Source organism: Ceratina calcarata, unplaced genomic scaffold (genome assembly GCF_001652005.2).
Source record: "Ceratina calcarata isolate Rehan_Ccalc_2016 unplaced genomic scaffold, ASM165200v1 scaffold211.2, whole genome shotgun sequence".
In the NCBI taxonomy this organism is placed as follows: domain Eukaryota; kingdom Metazoa; phylum Arthropoda; class Insecta; order Hymenoptera; family Apidae; genus Ceratina; species Ceratina calcarata.
This window is the reverse complement of record NW_017142786.1, coordinates 258,147-281,195: the sequence shown is the minus strand read 5'-3', so window position 1 is coordinate 281,195 and position 23,049 is coordinate 258,147. Positions and strand designations below refer to the sequence as shown.

Here is a 23,049-nt window from a genome sequence, read left to right as displayed (position 1 = left end):
GTTTTTGTTCCCTCGTTCTTCTATAAATAATTATCAACATCCTTTTAGAGTTCTCGCTGGCGAGTTTCAACTTTTACAAGAGTTCAGAAGAAAACGATTGTATGGTTTATTGAACAGATGGAATATAAACCGGGGTAGTGGATGGGAAGTGAAATAAAAGTTGGCACTTAGACGCGGAACGAGCGCCGAGTTATACGGCTTATAATGGGGTCGGCGTGCACACACGCGAGCGGTCGCTAGTTTTATTTTACGCCCGGCGTGGCTTGGACGGCAAACGACCGGGTTTTTACGGTGAACCACGACATTTAACCGGCTTACCACCGTCGCCCGGCGAAATATTCAACCCCCGCGGACGTTAAAACGTCGCCGGGGAACTGTTCCGCCACTTCGCGTCTTCTAGAGATTGTTGCTTTCTGCATTAATTTTGTTAACTCGATTTTTTCATTTATTTTCCGTATTAATATATCAACGTATTAGTAATAATAATAATATAGATTTAGACAGGATAAAGTTCAGTTATTTGAAAACAAGAATTATTTTAGATGAATGAACAATTCTGAATGCAGAAGCATGAAAAACTACATAGAGCAAACAAATTTTCAGCAAACAAAATAATTCAACCTCAGAATGGAACTTAACTAAAATCAAAATTCGCAAAAATCGTTTCAACCTGCCACAGGAGACGAATAAAAAAAAAGAGAATACTGTTCTAAATGGTGCACGGCGGGGTGAGAACGGAAAGAGATAGAGAGTGGAAGCTAACGAGGCCAAAGTTTATTGCCGGTGCGGTGTCAGATTCGTGATGGCGGTGGCGGCGCGAATCGAGGGTGATGCCAGGCGTTTTGAGGGTGTTTATGAGGCATTATGTGTAACTCGGTGGAAGAACGATCCTCCCCCTTGAGGTCTGCCGGCCCCCTTCACCTGACTACGCCTCGCCTAAGTCGTAATTCGTTGCGTGCTAAACGTCGCATCAATCTGTTGCACGAGTTCTGCATAATTTCTCAATCCCACGCGTCCTACGGACGTCTCGACGGTACGAGAAGTATTTCTATTGAAAGTAATTAATTTCTCGGAAGTAAATTTCACAAAGGATTCTATTCCAAATCATTTTTTATCTTGAGACATAAATTTTATTAATCCTGTGGGTTTATCAAATCCTTTTAATATAATCGCATTTTTATGAACTCGCCGGAATTCTTTTGTGTCTGGTAAGAAAAAAAGAAGTGGACGCATCGTGACGGTCCGCGGCCATTTGCGCGATAAGGATTTACACACCGCGAGAAGGCATAAGAGGACGAACGGTTGGTGCAGTACCTACACCCTAAGTTTGTCCAGGGATCATGCAGTGTTAAAAACTCCCCTGTTTGTCGGGCGAAGCTCGTTCGCCGAGGGTGGCTCGGATCGTTATTTCAGAGTGTTTGTCGTGTTTTAAGATTCTGACGTTTTGACTGGCCGAATCGCGACGGGCCGGGACCTCGTGCGCTTATTTCAACCCCAACTTGAATATGCACGCCATTCACGGTAAAAGAAGATGACTGGAAATGAATTATTTAGATTGCAAACTAATTAGCTGGCAAGCGATCTCCGGGTATATACTAAAAATAACTAACAGTCTAAGAGAAACTGTCTGACCAACATTAAAATGTACTACTGAAAAAGTTCGTTACTAATCATCTGCAGTACTTCAGACATAAACTTGAATATGATAAAAGACGATGACTAAAAAGAAATTATTTAGATTGTAACCTAATTATCTTGCAAGTAATAAATCTCGAAAACTATACTCTCAAGGAAACAAACGAAACTGCCTGACCAATATTAAAACGTACCACTAAAAAAATTCGCTGCTAATTATCTGCGATACTTCAGACGTAGTAACCGTTTGCTCGGGCATTCGTTACAAGCAATTCTCGACGGACGAACCAAAGAAAAGAAAGGGTGAAAAACGAAACGAAGCCAAGTCCACGGTTAATCGAAGCGACGATGGCCAGCGAGAAATCTTTCAGGCGGAGGACGCATCGACATCGAGTCGAGGATTCATCGGAGCGAGAGCTCCCAACGCGGAACACGGGTTTTAAAAAGGCGCGGACGGGACGGAGCAGGGGGTTGTAGGGGTTAGAGGCGGCTGGGACGAACGGCAGAGCGTGGAGAGCGTGGAATTAGCATATGTAAAAGGAAACAGAGCCGAGAGTGTGTCGGGCGACGAGGTAGCCAGAGGAGACCCAAGCAGGAAAAATAATGTTTAATCGGTAGAAAATCTCTGGTGCAGTCATCCGCCATAGAACTGCTTCCGTTCCGCCAACCCCCTCCACTCTGTCTTCCTCTTCCCCCGTGTCTCCTGCGCGATCCTTTACTTGAGAGAGGGCCGGATTTTTTAATTTTTAATTGGGAAAAAACGTCGCTGAGGTGGTCGACGACGAAATCCAGCCCCTCCATGAATTTCGACGACGTTACCACCCATTTTTCTCCCTCGACCTTTTCCCTCGCTATTTCCGTTCATGGTTTCTTCTGATCGGATGTTGCTTTTTACCAATTACACAAAGGAGAAAATAAAATTGATTTTAATGCTACTTGTATCTTAAAGCAGACTTTCATCTAATTGGCGAACGTGAACATTCCTTGAAATCTGAATTTATTGCAAAAAACGACGGATGGCGAATTGTATACTCGGTGAAATATGATTGAATGGGTATTTGAACCGGCGGTGGGAAGTTTCTCGAGGGAAATTGACTCGGTGGCGATTAATTAAAGCCGGTGGTAGGGTAGTTTCGTATAAGTCACGCACGGTCGAAGGCGAAGAGCGAAATTTCGGCAACAGGGAAATCGCAACAGCTGTTCCGCCGCTATCCGAAGATTGGGGAGCTCGGCGACGAGGTCTGTGAAAAAGAATGTCGACCCTTTTCAAACGTCAACGGCTCTTTACGACTTATTAAATCATCATTCCCAAGCATTTCTCGGCGGCTTGAAACGGAGCTAAAGATTCTCTTACCGAGGAACGGATAATTCACCTCGGCATTAAATGAACTATGAAAATAAACGCTTAAATCAATGTGCGATTTAATAGAATTCTTAAAGTAGAACGCACTTAAGATACCTCCGAAATATTAAGTACTATTCGTTCCAAAATTTCTTGCCTGATATGAAGTAAGATGTCATTCTCTTTACAAGCAGATGGATTCTTTTTTCGTGGAAACTGGAAGATCGAAGTCGATTAAAGATAAAATCCAGATAAAAATCACCATTTTTAAATAGAACAAACCATTGTTTAACTGCTTTGAAGGAAAGGATATATTTTTGTTACAGTTCAAGTACAATGGAATCTGACTTGAACCTAAAAATCAGGTACAAACTTTTACACTGACTCAATATAAAATATAATAAATAATAATTTGTATGAAATCGAGGATTCTCAAGTGAAAGAATATAAAAAGAAGTTTGAAGCATTGGCAGACTGTAAACGAACCAGTCGAAAGATGAAGAGACCCGATGGAAAGGATTGTCGAAGCTGTTGCACATGAATCACGCGTTAAGAGGAAAAGGAGGGAAAAGCGCGAGGACATCGGTCAGGATCTGGGCTGTCGATAGATATTCGAAGCTTTGGCTCCGATTCTGCCGCCTCCAGCTCTAGCACGTCATAAAACACAGGTAACTCCGGTATTTATGTCCATCGTTTTTACGGCCGTCGCTGGACCTACCGCGCCCACCGGTACTCGAGAGAGAGCAGCTGAAATGGGAAAAGCGCACACGCCTCGGCCGCCTCGTGGACACTCTCCTAGGCACTGGGGAGAGAGATTCAACGCTAATCCCTGTCGGGGAACGAAAGGGGTTGCCGAGTGATATACGCCTCTGCGCGGCTATGATAATATTTCCCCCGACCCACCCCCGGGTTTCAACGAACCCCGCGCCCTTTTGTTTCGCGAATTCCGCGAGAAAGGATCCGAGGAACTGGACCGTTCTCAACTTTCTTAAGTTCTTTTTCCACTTATGATTCTTTCACTTTTATCAATTTCAATTTTACTTTAGCTGTAATTGTCGTTATATAAAATTATAATTAAACTGCAAATGTTATGCATTGATAGCAAAATTAGGTGTGTAAATAAACGTGGAGAATTCATCATTTCTTAAAAGTTTCATTTTGCATAAAAATCTGTAGTCTGAGTATAGTAATTGATTTATCATGCGACAATTGGTGTTCCAATTTCATTAAGGGAATTATGCTAATATAGTCCTGTCATTTACGCACATACATTCCATAATTATAAAATGATATCGATATTCTGTTCACGTAAATATTGGCTGAATTAAAAATGATATTGACTGAAACGAGCAAACGTGTGGCTCGCGTTTGGACATAACAAGAAGGGGCGTCGATTGAGGATAATACTCGACGATCAGTTCCTGTTTCTCCAAACAGACCTGGGGAATTGGAAGGCGCGAGGAGACCGTGGAACGATTCGTAGCAATATCCGCCTCTCGGGCTAAAATCACTCCTCATCCGCATTGGCGATATTAAATTGGCATGGGCGAAGCCCGCGGGCGAGCGTGGAACAAATATTTGCCCCAAAATGGTCAGCGCGGGCTCGGCGCGCAAAATAACGGAGGTGAAAAAACTGGCAAAAATGTACACGGGTATCCGTATTATGAAGCGACCCGAGGGAGGCCGCGTCTCCTCGCGGTATTATGCGCGATACACGACGTGACTCGCTGGCAAACATCATAAATTTCCCATTTATTTAGCAAATCCGTTCGACCGTAGAACTCCGTACCAGACGATAACGATTGGCCATGTTATCGGTGATCGGCCGGCTCGATCGGCCGCCCACCTCGGGAAAAAAACCCACGCGTTAGCGAGAATCATAGCGAAAAACAATTTTATTTGAACGGATACGCTGGATATTTACCAACTGCGAGAATAGTAATTTTTATGAAATATCTCCTGTTCGATGTGGCAGAAAGTTTTGACTGCAAATTCGCAACGAGCCTCAATTACTCCTGCAATAACGTCAAGAATTCGTGGAAAAAGATTTCCGGGGTATCGTACGACAAGACTGACGCCGAGCTACTTAACCTGCGAGGGGGACGGGGCTTGGTCGCTGTAGAGGGTGGAAATATTTCCGAGAAATCGGGATATTGGCGTTTCCCGGACACGCGGAAAACAATCTTGCATGATCCGTCACCCTCATAGAGGTTCTAGAGGCAAATCGCTACGTACGGATGGTAGTTAGGGGCTGCCCGTAATACAGTAATGAGGGCTTACTGCCATGGAAACCAAAGCCGCTTACAGCCAACCACTCTACTCCCAACCACCCCCTAGCGATCTCCCCGTGACCACCCACACCTGGTTCCCTCTCGCTTCCTCCCGTCTGCTCTATTCTGTGATTCCCTATATATCCACGATATCCTTCTCATCCGACGAGTTTCGCGAAAAAATTGCGAAAACCGTTCAACGGATCTCCATTGTTCCCCGGTCCACTCGGTTTTTCCGCGCCAGAAAAGGCGGTTTCATCCTTTAGGAAATGAAAGGGCTTTCTTTTTATTAGAAACTAAAACTGATGTAAAACGAATGAATTATTCAGGTAGTAATTGTCTTCACAATTAATTCGTGATTAAATAATTACAGTGTAAAGTGCCTCATTTTTAATGTTAGTCATATGTCTCATGTAACTCATCCTGATCCTTCTTGAAATTTTCAGACATAATGGGTGATAATAAATTATTTATGGTAGAAGTGATGAACTGGCGACTCGCGAGCCAATTACTTGTTACGAGTGGATCATATAAAATGAGACAGAACATTCCAACAGCGTGTCACAGATTAAACATGAGTATAAAATCAAATGAGGCATCAATACCTTGAACCCTTATAATTAATCAAGACTAACCCATGTTGTGTCTTTTCCACACTAGACGAATAGACAAGAGAATGTCAAGAGAAAGCATTTGCATGTTAGCTAAAATCTGAAAAGTGATTCAGGGCAGTAGCTTTCTTATAGTCATAAGGTAACAAATACTTCAAAGTTCTATAATTTAGCGACTTCGATTTCTGTTCTACACGTCATGAATTCTATAAGCCACGATGCTAGGATTGAATAAAACAAACCTAAATGAAGAGTCAGAATTGCTATGATGGTCCACACAAGTTTTAATCTACACTTCTTTCCTTCGGAACCACTATGGATCTCGTTTGCGTCAGCTCAAGTCGACAGTGGAGTAACTGTGGCTGCCGACGGAACAGAATTTTCGTCTTCATTGATTTATGATAAATTCTATTTGATTTCTGAAAATCTCTATTAATTTGTTTCTGTCCTTTCTTTTCTTGAAATTCGAGCTAAACGTTTGAAACTGCCGAGTCTGACGAACGTTTCACAGCTTGGTAGATGAAACATCGAGCCAGGGCCAATTTCATCTAGTAAAGTGGCTGTAACCCTCGAGGTTTGATTCGCTTTTGGGCTCGAAAGAATATTCGAAAATTTACTGATTCTTCGCCTCTACGTGGGGGACTAAAAAAGCTGGCATTTAAACCGTTTAAGACGCGTGCCAGTATGCGTATCGACGCGTACAACGGCAGATGGAGCTTCGATATCGCAAAGACCCCGCAATTTCGTTTTCCAATTTGCCATAAACAAGTCGACCGGGCGCCCTCGTTAGCCAACCCCCGGGTGACTGTTCTCTTGAAAGTTGCCCGCGACGGAGGAAAAGGACGTCGCGAGTCGGTCGAATTAAAGGAATTAAAGGACGTCTCGTTACTCGTATCTCCCCGCCACAGTGTCCCCTTGACGGGAAGGAAAAAACCGGGCCGAAGGGTGGCGAAGGGAGGGACGAGGGAAGTCGGAAGCGAGCAACTTTGTCCTCTTTCGATCCTCGGCGTCGACATTAAGCGTTCGTAATGGCAGCGATTATTAGGACGCATTATTTAGCCCCCCGACCATAAGGCCCCCTGATCTTACTCTTCCCTCTTCTCCGTTCCCCCTTCGTCCTCCACTCCCGCGTCGGAAGACCCATGCCTGAATTATTGAGACGCGGAGAATTAAAAAATCTCTACGAGATATCGAGAGAGACGACGACGACGACGAGCCGTGTTTGCCGGCTGAATTAAAAATGAGCCACTGAAACGGAAGGGGCCAGCTGGCTCTCCTTCTTGGTCCAAGAAAAAACGAGGCCATCAGTCGACCCACCGTCTTAATGTACAGGCGAATGAATGATTTAACAGCCGAGCGAGGAGAAGGATTTCACTGCGATCGGCCGTGGGGGCTGATCGAATTTTTTTTAAATCACCTTAATCGTTTGCTTTCCCTACGGCACCGCGTGGATTGACTTTTTGACGAAAGCCAGAAAAATTGCACGCTCATAGAGAAATTTATACCATTTTGTGTACATAGATTATCAAAATGAGATATAATGCATTCAGAATTCTGTTTTTGTATGAACGTTTGTTAATTTATAACGGGGACTCACCTCTGCCGCTTCTGCCGACGAACCTAAGATCGTTGAACTTGGCGACTTGATTCTTCATCACCGCGGTTGAATTCCGCAACTCCGCGCAGCAATTCTCGTCGTTGCCGGCCCGCACCGTGACCAGAGTCCCGTCGCCGACTTCGCCGAGAGCCACGACTTTAAACGCCACTGGAAGCGTCTTGTTCGACCGCCAGTGCGCTGGTAACACGGTGCAAACCACGTGCGGCGAGCCTGTTGACAACCATCGTCGCCGAACTGTCAATAGGAATTGTACACACCGTACCAAGCTCTTAATTCATTGCCGAATAATACAACGTATCAATTTATTATCATGTATAATGAATAGATTCTATCATTGTATACATCTCAATTGTTCATAGAGTTTATCAGTATTTCTCTTCATCAATTATAATAAGTAAATTGCGAGTTTTATGCATTTGCAAAGAAATAAAATGCTTAGAAATCATAAACACTGTTTTTAATAGATGAAATTATTCAGAGTATTAAAAAATGATTACATATTTCAATATTTAAATGATAAGAGAAATGTTGATTTGAAATATATTTTTTAAACTGACGCCATAAATGTTTTATTTTGCATAAAAAATCCACAGCTTAATAATAAGGCATACTTGTTATAAACGAATGTATAGTATATTAAATTTTGCACTGTATATTAATTAATCAAATTTTTTAAAGACTGTGTTTGCAGATAATCGAGAAACTGAAAACTAGAGATTATGATCTGCTTGTATTAAGGTAGTTCTTAGGTAAACTTTGAAATTCATAGTTATGTTCAATTTAGGAGCAAACATGATTTGGAGTACAAAGAAGACTTATGCGAAACTTTAAATTCATTGACTACGTGTTAAGAAATTGTTGAAAAATGTAACACGGTGACATGACTGATATGAAAAATTAAGGGTTTCAGTTTTACTTTATTTTTTAAATTGGGAAACTATATTTAAGAGTCATCTCAAAATTTGCATAAGATTATTTTGATGTATTATTTTATTTTCGTATTGAGCACGTTTGTATTAACATTTAAGTTTTTAAAGAAATATACAAAATGCTAAAAATTATTATCAAAATTTCCATAGTACTGTCATACTTTCTTATTTGTTATTTACTAACGAAGTATCATTTAATTAACATGGTTGGTTAAGATCTACCTTAAGAAGCTTTATTAGTTTAGTGATTCTAATAACACTGCAGATTTTATGTATTAATAAAACAATCAGAAAAGTACAGAAAAATTAATATTATAGAGAAAAGGACCAGAAATGAGAAATTATGACGTGAACACAATTGGAACTATATCGTACATTCCATTTTTGCAGTAAATTCCATAATTTTTAATTAATTCCGTATTATTTTTTACATCAGTTCCTTTAAAACTTCTATATCAAAATATTAAATAATGGTAGATTTTACAGCTCACAGAACTCTAATAAATCGTCACAGACTTTATATAGAAACCCGCGATTTTTCAAAGTATTGAATGAACTTTTTCTCACCTGTTCGCACCAGTTCTCCAGGATGTTCCGCGAACAGGCCATCGAGGGTCCTCTCAGCGAGGAGGTCCGCGGTGAGAGCGTAGTCGGGTAGATTGTTGCCGCCGGTGGCTGCTTGCGGTGGGACCTCGTTGGCTAGGTGCATTCTTCTCCTCGAGGACGAGGTCCTAGTCCTTCGTATCCTTGCGCCGCCGATCTGGTGCACTGTGGCTCCCTGATGATCCTGGTGCCCGTTCCTCAGCAATCGGGGGTCGGAATAATCTAAGCCTGGAGGCCGATCCTCGGGGCGTGCATCGCGCAAAGGGTTCGTCATGAGAACAGGATCATCGGACTTTTCTTTAAAACGTTCTTCCTCGCCGACAGACCGCGGACGACTCGGCTCAATCGTTTTCAAACTGATCACTGTTTCTATTTATTCTTTATCCATACGACTGCGAAAAATAAGATTCTTTTCTTGGTATCTGAATCTCGTTAAAATCAGGCTTCTCTCTTGTTATTAATTCCGATCTAATCTGTTTTTAATGTTCATATGTACAACGATTCTTAAAAATAATAAAACAAAATCATATTGCTAGAAGATGGAATCCTTCTGTGGTTTTATTGTTTTAAGACGTATCGTCTATATTAATAAAAATTCACATTCATTTGTTCACTGTCCTTATTTATTCTTTATCCATCCGATAGTGAAAAATAGGATTCTTTTCTTCGTATTTGAGTCTTGCAGAATCAGACGTCTATTTTCATATGTACAAAGATTTTTAGAAATAATAAAAGGAAATCATATTGCGAAACGATGGAACCACTTTCTGGTACCAAGATGATAGTCTTGATATTAATAAGCTATCACATTCAATTTTTTATCGAATCTGATCATCGTTCTTGTCTCATCGTTTGGTTCGTATGAGCAATATTAGTCGGTGTTAATGCGCTGAGATCTGTTCGTGAGAAGTTGTTCAGGAAGCTTGATCTAATGAAGTGAATCGATGAATAGTCATCGTTCACCGAATAATAAGCTTGATTGGCGGCACGCGGACAGGTTTCGTGCGGCGCACGGACCCCAGCGACCTTTGATCCTTATTTCATTATCCCGGGGGTCGGGGCCGCTAGCATCCGTTTGCAAATTCTTCGTTCCCCGATTGCCAACTCGCGGGGAAAATTCGTTTTATTGGAATCGAGCTCTACCCACGTTTCTTTGATCGGATGCAGCCCCGCTACTTCGATTCGACGGAAAGTCACTCAAACCCACCCCTCGGTCCCTGACAATTGCCGTTAACCCCCGCGCGATCGGAATTAGTTACAGGGTTGATTCACTGCTCGGAAGATTCGTGGCCGGATCGGAAAATTCCTAACTCGCACGTGTGTCACATCAGCACTTCGGCTCGACTATCTAACAGGTGTTAACTCAGCAGTAGCACCGGGGATCCTCCGAGCCAGCTCTGACCGCAACACAAATCCCACATACGCACATTGCTCTTCCCGGAAGTCCTCGCTCGAACACCACCGAAGGAACACCAAAACTTTCACACATACAGTCCTCCCTTAGAAACCAAAAAAAAATCACTGACGAACGACATACGGCCCGGACCGTTTAAACGATCATTGATAGTTCGAAAATAACCGTCGATCGTTGACGCTGACTGATATGACTATCCCATCGGTTGAATGGCGCGACAACAGGAATTCGAATTTCCTCGGTGTCCCGTACGTTGCCACTTGGCAGTTCCCGTGGCCAGAGGACGAAGAGGTAGTTCTTCGCGGGCGGCAGTTCGGCGGGTGGCAGCGGCAACTTCCACGGGGAAGTAGGATAGGGTGTTTAACTCGCGCGGTCTCGTTTCGGTTCGGCGGTGGAAGATGGCGGCTTCTGCGGTGGAGCCGCGCGGTGTGGTTGCGGTGTATTTTTGAGGCTGCCGCCCCCAGCCACCACCGAGACCACCCTGGCTAACCTACCCCTCCGCGCCTCACTCTTCGAACGCCGCCGCCGCCGCCGCCGCCGCCACCGCCGCCGCTGGCTGCCCGTACTAAACGCACTTGGTGGGGGCTGCTTTTTCCAAGCGGTGGGGAAAAATCTCTCTCTCTTCCGCTGCCACCCTCTTCCGCGATCCCGATGCCTATACTCCCGCCGTCTGTGTCGCTGATCGTGATGACAACACACCCCCACTCCCGCGGTATCCTCTCCGACTCTCTATTCCGCGACACGCGCTGAGAAATATGTTCGACAAAAATCACTTTGATCTGTAAACGAATAATCACGTTGATTACTCGATCACACTATCCTTTCACGTGTCTCGAATCACAGCTTCCAAGATTATATCACAACGGTAATTAGCCTCCACACATTCACTGAAATAGTTCATGTTTATACCAACTCACAAATTGTTTGATAAACACACTGAAATTTGTAGTATCGTCGATCATTTTTTAAGTCATTCCAAATTATATTCACTTGTCTCATCCACGTAACGCAAAACGAGGAAACTTGAATGCAAAACGTTTAACGCTGCGGTTTCGGAGTTGCCCGAAAAAGGAGGAAAGCGCGGTGGAAAAGAAACTGGTTCCACGGTCTGTAATTACCGCACGGTTGGGATCGTTCCCAGGTTGCGGTGCACCGATAACGAGGCTCGCTTTCCTTCGTCCGATGATCGTCCTTTTTTTCCTCGCAAGTCCTGCCTGGTTCCGTTCGTTCAACGACCTCCCCGCGCGAGATTGCGAAACGACACTGTGAAGAAAGGGAAAACAAAGACGGTTGAAAGGTCCCTCGTGTAGTTGCGTTTAGCACCGAAGGAATACGGGGGTTGCGCGACGGCTTGGGGGCTCGCCGAAGAGGGTGCACGACGAGGGAAGAAACAAGGGGCTGCGCGAACAAGAAAGAAAGGGATACTTTGTCTTAATGTCCCCGCCGCCGCTGTCGACGTCGTCGTAGTCGTCCCATGGTCGTGCGCGCACGACTGCTGTTGCAGTCGGGAAACGAATCTTTACTGATTGCGAGGGGAAGAACTCTTCTTCCAGTGGACGCGATTATTGCGAGGATTCATCATGAAAATATCTACCAAACTTTCTTTTCACGGAGGAGAGACGTTCTTCTCCCTTTATCATTCGAGCCAAACTGTTTTTTATAAATCGCTATCAGGGAACATTTGAAGGTTTCCTGGACAAAATTCATACAATCGGAAATGAAGAATAATTTCTTTTAAGGTTGTATCAACTGTGTAAGATCTCTGTCAAAAGTTTAAGAAATATGACAAAAACTGTCTCCAATATATGAACCGATAAGCTTTTATAAATGAAGTGAAAATGTTGCCATTCAACGTAAGAATTCAAGATGTAACAACTCTTTTAATAGCCTTGCAAAATTTCTAAAATTTCACTCAGTACTTTATTAACCTGACATCTGATGACTATTAAAATTTGAATTCTTTGTCATTATTCTTATTTAAATGCTCAACCTTAAAAGTTCCATGAAGTGCAGATTGGAGGCACAGAAGAAATTCTGATCTCATTCTTTCAGAATTTTATCCATTCGTAATTTAAAGCTCAGCTGCGTCTCTTCTAAATCATAAACGAATTATGAAAAGCGGAATTGTGTAGTGAAAATCGAGATGACAAGCAATCCAGCCATTGAGAACCAAACTCCGGTTTCTCTTTTGAACGACGCCAGAAGACTATCGATCATGACGGATCTGTAGCAAGTTACGAGGATCCCTGAACGGGAGCGACCACCCCATATAATCCTGCGCCCCTATATGGGTAACAATGCACAACGCCTCCGCGTCCCTAAACGTCGAGTTCCCGAGATGCATTTCGTCATACGTTTCGGACCCTCCGGCAGTACATCGCCTTCCTTTCTCTTTTTTTCTTCGTGATCATCCACAGTTTCCCCCTGTTTCCGACACGCTGTGATACATTCTACACATCCTGTGTATATATATATATATATATATGTATGTAATCAGTTGAATGTACATATATTAGGAATAACAGGAATTATTCATATATCCCAATTCATGATGAAACTCATATTAATACATGCTGATACAAAATGGAACATTTATGGTATCAGTTTAAAATAAGTCTTTCAGACAAGCATCATTAAAACATTGATTGATATTAATTCCATTAAAATGCAAGACACTTTAGCTACGATTAAATATCCAGGTTACCAACCAAGTTCCTAAAATAATCAAGCTTAAAAACACTTGCACTTTACACTGAAGTACTTGGAAGTGATGCAGTTATAAATAGTAATTATTAAAATTAGTATGCAAATATTAAAATGTATAGTAAAATATATTAAAATGAGAATGCAATTCTACAGGTCGAAAATTCATATTTCGTACTTCCTAATGACTGCAGAATAAGCTATTTGTATTTAAATATACAGAAACTCGTGTCTTCATAAGATCTACTATCGAACTGTGACAACCTGGCATTACTTGAGCCACTTGACTCAAGCAATTCTTATAATGTAGACGAGAACATGAAATACAAATATTATGTTCTATGGTGAAACTGAACCATTAATTAGTTAATAATGTAAAATATTTTATTTCCTATATGTAACTGTAAACACGTTTGAGAAATCATAATTTAATTTAACGAACTATAATAATGTATGTTCAACTAAGATTTCCAGAAATTGACTTTAAAGTTTTAATAGAACCAACTTTTGATATCCTGCATAGCTTGATACATCAGAAAATTCATAATTTTTGTGTATTCCAACTGTATATAAAATGTCTACTTATTAGGTATGGATAGAAGAGAATCTGTGAAGTGTATAAGAGAATAAGTGGTGAGCGTTTGTCCAGTCAGATATTTAACAAGTTTCGGGTATTTCGATAAAAATCCGTTCTCGCCCGACCAAACCGGCGTCAAATTTTCACGGAAAAACAGGTATTTAATTATATTGTCCGGTTCGACGTGATTTTGTGTAATTAAATCCTGTCGCCATAAAATTACCAGCCCGGAACGGCTGGGCGACGATATTTTTCAATTAAAAGATAAAAATATATTCGATTACGTGACCGGTCGTGCTTCCGACTCGCCCCCTTCCCTCCTTGTTTTTATCACGCTCCATCCTCGTTTTTTCTATACACGTTTCGTTTCGTGTCCTCCTTTTTTTCTGTTGCCCTCGCCCGTTCATCTCTCGGCCTTTTGAACGGTAACGATATTCTATAACCCGCATCCTACACGGTCCACATAATCGGTATCGCGGAGGTGAATGCTGGACGATTATCGACGCACTTTTCCGTACAAATTAATTGGCCCAATTATCGGCACCGAACAATTACCTACTGGCGACCAATTAGATCAACGCCGGTCGTTGTTCCCATGCTGGAAGAAATAATTGGTGCTCACGTTTCCCGTCCCCGGCCGCCCCCGGTCCGGCCGGCTTTGCGCCCCGCGCCGCGCTTTAGCCACCCGAAAAAACGAACAAAATCGTTAACAAAATACGTGCCCGCTAAAAAGCGACGAAAAATAGAGACCAGAAAATAGAAAAAAATCTGACGCAAACATGGGAGATCGACACTGTGTTCAACGAACCCTCTACCTATTCACCAACTGTCCGTCACTTCGCGCCAGCAGCGGCACCACCGATATAACAGCTTTCGATTTTCACGCACTCGCTTCCCGATTGCCGGCGCGCGGAACTACTACTAGGGGACCCGCGTGCCGTGACACTTTGATTTTCGCGGGCGAGCACCGAAGGCGGAAGGACCCGAACTATGGACGAGAGGGGGCGGCGGGGCAGCGGTTCGCGGTAGAAGGGTCGCCCGTAGAGCAAAGAGTAATCACACACGGTTAGCACATGTTAGCCGGGGCCAATTGTCGAAAAAGGCCGCAGCTCGTCCTCCAAGGCGACCGCGTCTCGGGGGCAGCAGGGGTGATCCCGCGGGGGGGCTGTCTTCTCCTCTAGGTGAGAAGAGATCCTCGCGGGGGTGGAAAACCGGGGGCTGGAGACGATAGGAGGCGGCGCTGGAGGCGGGTCGCAGTTTTTCAACGAGCTTGCGCATGCGGCCACTTTTATGCAACCCCACCAACGCGGACGCTACCGCCTTGGCGTTCTTAAAGGCTTCTTAGGGTGAGTTTTGTCCCCCCGACCTCCCCCGAGCCCGCGGCGCGCGCCCCCTTACCCGCCACCGCGTGCGAGGGTGCCTGGCTTTACGCCCGCTTCCCAAAGGGTTGCGCCCGACGACACGGTGCTTGCGGACGATCACGGTCTCGGTGAACCTCGAATACTCGCAATTGTCACTCTTTTTTCTGACAATAGATTGAATCTCAGTCACGGTTATTCTTTATCCGTGTCAATCTTAATTGATTATCAAAGGATTGTACTTTCATCGAGTTCTCAGTAGCAGTACAACTTTACTTATACATAAACCCTTAAACAATTTTTGTCAACGAAATAGAAATGCAATATTTAATAATAAAGCTACTGACAATTTTTATACACTAATGTACTATATTTATATTTTTCACATTTGAGTGAAATGTAGTGTTGGCTACTTTATAGTTTGGTACCTACTTAAATAAGAATTACAACTTGAACAATATGACAAAACAATTTTCATTTTCTTTTTAACTTTCCCTCAAGTTTTTCATCACGTCATTTTTTGGTTAATCTTAGGTACTAATATTCTTCTCCAAATTTATTTAGAATGCTGAGAAAAACACGATTTTATATGATTTTTTAGGTACTGCCTTAACTATACTGTCAGGAGATTTAAATCTGATCACTCAATGAGCTTTGATTTAAATATGACATCATTGAGTATCTTACACAGAATTCAAATAGAATAGAAATATTTTCTAAATAAAAACTAGGTCGATAAATCAAGCTTGAAAGATTGTAAATGTACTGTTTACACCTTTTCATCCCCTCGGTGGATGATTGGAGTAAAACCCTGAAATTGATTTTTAGGTATTCCTATGGGTAACCTCTGTGGCTCAAGGCCAACTCTATAATTCATCAAACTTCAAAAATATTGAAAAATACGTAAAAACGCGTTCACCCCAGTAGAACGTAAAATTCGAAAAATCCACAAATTGATTTTTAAGGAATTTATTAAATATTGAATATATTAAATAATTGATGGAATATTTAAAAATCTCTTGCACATGTCATGAAGCTAAAGAAATTAACTCCGGAGTATACAAGAATGCTACTGCCCTACATCGTTTTATAGATTCTTACTAACATACAAACACTTTCTCTTTAAATAATAATAAAAGTATTTAAAAATAGTCTTTGGACTGTAGGTTTAGTGTCAAGAATAAAATGAACCATTGATTTTCGACGAAGGTATTACACTTGGTGCTTGAAAAGTTAGTTTGGTTCTGGGCATTGTGCCTAGGGAGTGGTAAGGGGTTAAATCAGTCAGCCGGTGGATCACGTGTAAGTATCATCGGCACAAGATTCCGTACTTGGAACTCTCCCCGTCTATCCTGCGTAACAAGATTGTCGAGAGAAACCAAAGGAGTAGCGCTAAGGAGTTGTCGGTCTGGAGGTGGCTGAAATCAGATTAGCCGGCAGACGCGTAATCGGGGCTTCCTCGGCCCAGGTACCAACGGACATCTCGTTTGCAACCGTGAGACAGTGTCGTCTAAACATCGATGAAACTGATGAAAACAACTACAAAACGATGGTTCCCATTACTGCCCGACTCCCTTCTCACTTTTTATACAAAATAATACAGAATAATCGATGATCACTAGACTGTAGACTGTATGTAAACTAAAATATTTTAAAGTTGCATGAGCCCTTAAATGAAAACAATGGCAAAACATTGAAATTTTAATAGTTATTAGGTATTACATTAATAAGACACCAAATTTTAGAAATTTTACGAGGCTATTGAATAAGCTATTACATCTAATTGTTAAATTTTTATGTCGTATAACGAAATTTTTATTTCACTTATAAAAATCAAGTTGCAACAATCAGAGAATTTTTTAATTTTGTATAATTCTATGTTTTTTTATGTCATTATACTTGTACTGTCTATATTTTTCCACATTTGGTTTTCTTATAAAGGCATAAAATCCGCAATCTAACGACTGCCCCTTGTTTCTAAATATACAGTCCCCTTATGTAAAATCATAGATCTGATTAGTCCTATCTATCCTTGAAGTTTAGAATAGAAATCAGTAATCGGCTGGAACAATAATCCCAAGAGTACTCTTTTGGGGAACCATCAAGTTTTATCAGCGTAGGCTAACGTGAACGTGATTTCCCCGCCGCGTGAAAGTCTCTTCCGCGACGGTAGAGGAAAATTGGCAAAAGGAATACGCGGGGTCTCATTTTTCGATGGGGGCTGCAACTGAGACGCGAGGGCGCGAGAAGGAAGGAGGATGAGAGAGTATCGCGGAGAAAATAAGAAAGCAAATTACCTAGCAGTCACCTACCCCTTGGGGTGAGGTGTCGATATGACATGTAGGGAGACAAGGGACCTCCATGGGTGGCAACCCCTGGGGTTTATTACAAGGGTGGAATCAAATACACCGGGTGTCAAAAAATGAAACGCCACCCCACCGCGTTCTTCTCCCGTGCCGGGGTCAGGGGGGATGAGGCCACGGTGAGTTACGGAACGACGGCTGGGGTTGCAGTTTGTACCAACCAGAATTTCGACGACACCTCGCGACCCGGGGGATGCCGATGCTCCTTTATATTTCGTGAATCACTGGCCAGACTGAATTAACCTGACACATCGAACTTTGCGTCCCTTTCGCGCTTACTGAAAATATTCTTCGAAACGATAGTGAAGTTTTACCAATGAAAGTTAAGTCTTACAATATTAAAATTGCACGAGTATAAATCATAAATACAAGAGAATGGATTGAATGTATTTTGTGTTAGAAAAGATAGAGAAAACATGTTTTGAATGAACTTCTTTCTGTCTGTCTGTCTGTCTCTCTCTTTCTCTCTCTCTCTCTCTCTCTCTCTGTATCGAATGCCGATAGAAGATGAGGAAACTCTTCCATTAATTTTCTTCCTCTTAATCGCCTGACTTAAAGTCTTCTATTTGAGCACTCGGTCTATTTTAATATATCTATGGTATAAATATATTTTCTTAAATATTTTTCTATAACTCCTCACTGCACTATACTTACTTTTCCGATATTGCATTGAATTTTATAAAAATAATTCACCCTCGGCTTATTACAGAAAATTGTCTCTCGCGGAACCATCGGCGGCAGGGGTGAGAGCCGAGGGGTGAGGCCGCCGTTTCACCCCTTCATCGTCACCCCATTTGCCGGTTTCGCGCTCTTGTTTGTTTCGTAATCTTTAAGATCGGAAGGGTTCGAAGTTCCACCGCAGGGAATCTATTGACTAATCCGCCGCCCTGTCCCTCAGTAACCCACCGATTAAAGACCGTCGATTACATCCTTGACTCGACCACAAGAACAGAATTTCAACTATTGCAATGGGACTGTAAGAGGAATGGAATTTTTGTTGGGAACAAGAAATCAGCGCAAGGAAAACGTTTCTACGGATAAAGGACGATTCATTTCCAGCCTTCAACGAGGAAACTTCTTGCAGGGGGCCGAGTAGTGATTAAATATTATGACCAGCGCGATCTTAGTGCAGACGGCCATGAAAAACGTTACTTAGGATAATTAAAACGACTTTTCGCCGAACGTGCCGCGATTCGATGGGAACTGAATTTTTTCACCCGAGCGCCATGATTCATTTTCTGCTCAAATCGTACTGAAAACAATTTCTAAATTCGATCTAAGAAAATACAGAGTCGTTCTGTGAATTGAATTCGCAAACTGTTTCCTTCTTCGTCCTATTCTATTTAGACAATTTCGTTTATTCGAAGCGTTGGAGGCGCACCATAAAATTGTTCTTCAACAATGGGACGGTTGCCCAAATAGGATTTCGCATGATCCACGATGAAAACGTCTTGTAGACGACGATAATGTCGCCTTAAACGGAGAGAGACGAGGGTCCGTTAGTGTCAAGAAACGACTCATCACACGCGAGGGGTGCACGTCCACACCCTCTCCACTAAACTTTCTCATCGTTCCCGAGCAACCTCCGATTACCCTGGTTACAGTGAACTTCGAACCTTCCTCGAAATCGTTCTTTCCTCCGAAGTGATCATTAAACTTCGAATTGCTGTTAATTGCTTCCACTAATTACAACTTTCAATCGAATAAGTATTTTTTTTACAGATGTCAAAATCAAACCTCGCTACCTTTCGTCCTCACTTTCTACGATCATATACATTTAACGTAGTTCGATCAACGCTTGTTTCATCTTCAAAGAACATAATGCAGAACTATTTCAAATTTTTCTTGATAGAACTATGATTTATCATTTTCCATGGGGACTCTGGCACGTACCAATGAATAGAGGCGAGTATTAAATCTGGCTGAAGACTCGGAATCTTTCGAACGCAGCCTCGCGAAGGCACGTGCTCATTTTCTCGTAGTAATACGGCAGTCGTCGTCGTCGTCGTCGTTGCTTGGTGACCTCGTAGATTAAAGACGAGCGGCAAGTACCACGGTCCCAGGCGACCCTTTATGTCGAGCCACGTTTCCACGCTGCTTGAACTATATATACGTATATATATATATATATGTATACATATATATAGAGAGAGAGGTGGAATAGGGGGCGAGGGACGGGGTTTCGGTCCGGGTTGAAGATAGGAAGGCGACGCGGCTGGATGGAAGGAAGCAAGGTGGTAAGACTCACGGCAGCATGGTGGTTGGTTGGAGGTTTCAAGGTGGAGCCGGGGCTGCTGTCGTGGCTCTAATAAGCTACCCCCACCTCCCCCGCCCCCGCCCGGCCCGACCTCGTTCCACCTTACGACCCTTATACATCCCTTTAGGGGCACGCCGAGCTGGCCTGCAATTTGATAAACTGTCACCGTCGGAAGCTGTTCTGCTATCCGAAACTGTTCTACCCTTGGATATCGGCTCTCTTTCCGTGTAATCGATCCCGTTAATTGATCACTTTTGCGTATGCCGGTCATTCAATATTGCCAAGGATTACAGAAATTGATGTACGAGATACTCTGGCAATAAAGTTGCGCTTGGAAAAGCATCAGAATCTTTTCATATTATGCACTTGTTCAATTAAATACACGGGGTGAGTCTTGTAACGTGACGACTACAAATAATTCGTAAGGTGTTTGTTGCACGATAAACATTTTTAAACAAATATTGCTTCATGGGTTCCAGGGGGACATGACGGTTACCTTCAGTTTTCTAAATCGAATGTGCAATATTATTCTCCGAATTTCAATAAAGCCCCAAATTCTCAATAGAAAAGTATTTTCAAGGAATGTTTATAATTAATAATTATTGAAATATTCTTAAATTAATAGTCTTCTATTAGGAAATATTTTACGTGATCAGTGAACGTGACTGCCCTCCAAATCATTGAACCGTACGTCATCGAACGATCACTAACAGGTCAAACATATTCAACGTTCAGTCTAAAATACTACCTGACCTGTTAGAAAATTTACCATGTTTGACAAAAAAATAATTGTCTCTCCTTAAATAATTGTCAAATAATATGTTTAAAAATATTTATCGCACAAGAAATACTTTACAAGTCATTCGAAGTCATCATGTTACGAAACTGGCCCTTTATATTAATACACTAAATTGTTGTACGGCACGAAATCAGTGATCCTATTTCGATGCAAATCCGGGTCATAATTCCAGCGTGCGGGATGTGAAAAAAATTACAGTATCTGTAGTTAGTTCCGGGGGGTAGGTTCGCATTTGGTTAAGTCGACAGGGCCTGGCGGGTAATTCCATTATCGGCGATGACTTTTGTCGCGAATTTGTTCACATCTCCTCCGTATCGATCCCCGGCCAGCGCAGCTGGACGGAAACCGTGCTGCGATGCGATGGAACGAAAGGGCAGCTGCGCCGCAGGACCTTGAAGAGCGAACGGACCCCAGCCTCTTGGGAAATGATACCACTTTGTAAGGAGCGAATGGAAATGACCTCGGGATCGCCTCCGGCCACTCGACTCTCTCTCTCTCTCGCTCGCTCCCTCTCTTGGCTCGTTCTTGGTCAGATACGTTGATGACTCCAAAGGGCAAAGCGGGAACTTACTCTGATTAAGGGGCGGTCGCGTTCCGGCCATACCCTAGCCAACAATTCTCCACGTGCGGTGTTTCGATTCTTTGTAATTGCTACAGGAGACACGGTTTAACACGTTCATCGCAACCGCGAAACTGCACTTGCTTCTAACGACGGCGTGCAGAAATAAGTTGCATCCATTACTGCCGAATATTGATGTTAGAATAATTTGATGTCTAATGATTTTAGCAAAACATAATGGATAAGAATCTATTATGCGATAAATACTGTTAAGAGCATAACTACGTATACGTTACTTATAATGGAATAACTTATCTAAAATCGGACAAAATGACCTGAGATCTGTTGTTTTTATGCAATCAGTTTTGCTGTTAAATGAATATCGTTGCATTTGATAAATAAAAACTTGTCTTTGTCAATGTTTACAATAAAATCAATCTTAACTTGCTTACTTCCTCATTTGGCATAATGGCTCATATAATTAACGAAGCTTTTGCTATTAAATAATAGAAAGACCAAACAAGTGTTTTTCTGACTTTTTATGAATACATGAAACACTTCATCAACAGTTAAATCTTTTTGACACGACATTCTAATTTCTCTCACAGATAACCAAAATAAAAAACAGATTTTTAGTATAAACTTATCGTTCTCTTACATGAAACCACAAATAAGTAAAAACGCGTTTGGCCGATGTTGATCGAGAGCCCGTACGGTTTAAGTCGAGCGTCGGACTCGTCGATTTCGCGCGGAAAATAGGTATCGACACGTGGTCCCCGGGGATTTGTACTTCTTCACGCAACATCGAGGCCGTTCGTGTAGTAGCAGTAGTCCGATTCAAAAAGACGAGCCAACTTGCTCCTCCCCCGGGGGTAGTTTTAAAATTCAACCCCCATACGAGGTCTAAGAAGGGGCCGCGTGCTACACGGTGCTCATATCAATCCGTGGGATCGATAGAAAACAGTCACCGGGACCAGCTACTCGCGGAATCATCGACGAGATAAATTCACGGGGACACCGGACGAACCCTAAGACAATTATCATAACGCCGAGATTCCCAATAGCTTTCCCTTGGGAATAGAAAAGACCACTTAAGGCTTTCAAAATTGTTCATAATCAATCCTGCACTTACTATACAATTGACTTCGTAAGAATTTTAGTGAATTTCAACATTGCTATTGAAGAACTTGAATCATCCTGATCTACAAAAAGGCTAGCTTACATTATTTGTTAGATTTGCGTCGGGGATTAAACGAATCGAGACAGAATTTGGATAACTCTATAACTCTTCAGTATATTCGTCGACTTTGTTTGACAGATCAGTTTGCACGTTCTTTTATACCTCCGGCGCGGCGTTTGCCTTGCCCTCCTCCAATACCTATGTCTTCGCTCACGAAGGGAATCCTTGATAATCCAGATTTATTTATCACTACCGATATAATGTCAGCTACAAATCTCGAATCTCCCCGTGTTTTCCATAAATCAAAAGCCTCACAACGTGGCGCGGCGCCGCTTGAAAGGCTGATCTGGTCCAGCAGGCAGTGGAGGGTGCACCGCCGTAGAAAATAGCCGTTGCCGGTTTTAAGTTTCGATGCGTGTCCGTTTCGCTCGATGGCAGCGTCGCCTCGTCGTCCCGCTAATCGTATCGATCCAGCACTCTTAATCCATTAATGAACTTCCCGGGCTCGTTTTACGCCGGCTACCTGGGCTTTTCGCGCCCGATCCGTTACATCCGACGTACATGTACCCGGTGTAGAGTCTGTATCCCTCGATCGACAGACGTGAAACTCGACGACCTGTCTCACCCACTATATCCTTCACTGTTTGATAGAGAAATCGCAAAAACTGTGTTTATCTTCCTATTTTTGATCATTTTTCTAATGAAAGTCGATGTAGATTGTTACAAAAATTAACTAAGATCTGCTTGCTTCAATTGTACTTGTATTTCCTTTACATGACGATCTAGACTTTAAGGTTCTATGAGCTCGTGAATAAAAACAATGACAAAGCA

The 23,049-nt window shown here is 42.5% G+C and overlaps 1 protein-coding gene across 6 annotated transcripts in view; it reads right to left on the bottom strand.

Annotated features, from left to right (window-relative positions):
- The window catches only part of LOC108622280 (runt-related transcription factor 1), a 29,876-nt gene extending 15,070 nt beyond the window's left edge, over window positions 1–14,806 (bottom strand). The window contains exons 1-3 of one of the 6 annotated variants that reach the window (XM_026811313.1): window positions 11,541–14,806; window positions 8,973–11,201; window positions 7,456–7,710 (exon numbers count right to left, since the gene is read on the bottom strand). In XM_026811313.1, the coding sequence (XP_026667114.1) occupies window positions 7,456–7,710; window positions 8,973–9,282 (565 nt within the window). In that variant the 5' untranslated portion in view covers window positions 9,283–11,201; window positions 11,541–14,806. Of the gene's footprint in view, window positions 1–7,455; window positions 7,711–8,972 lie in introns of all 6 variants that reach the window. The other 5 variants (XM_018020063.2, XM_026811312.1, XM_018020065.2 and 2 more) reach the window with 5 other exon arrangements.
- Between the last annotated feature and the right edge of the window lie 8,243 nt (window positions 14,807–23,049).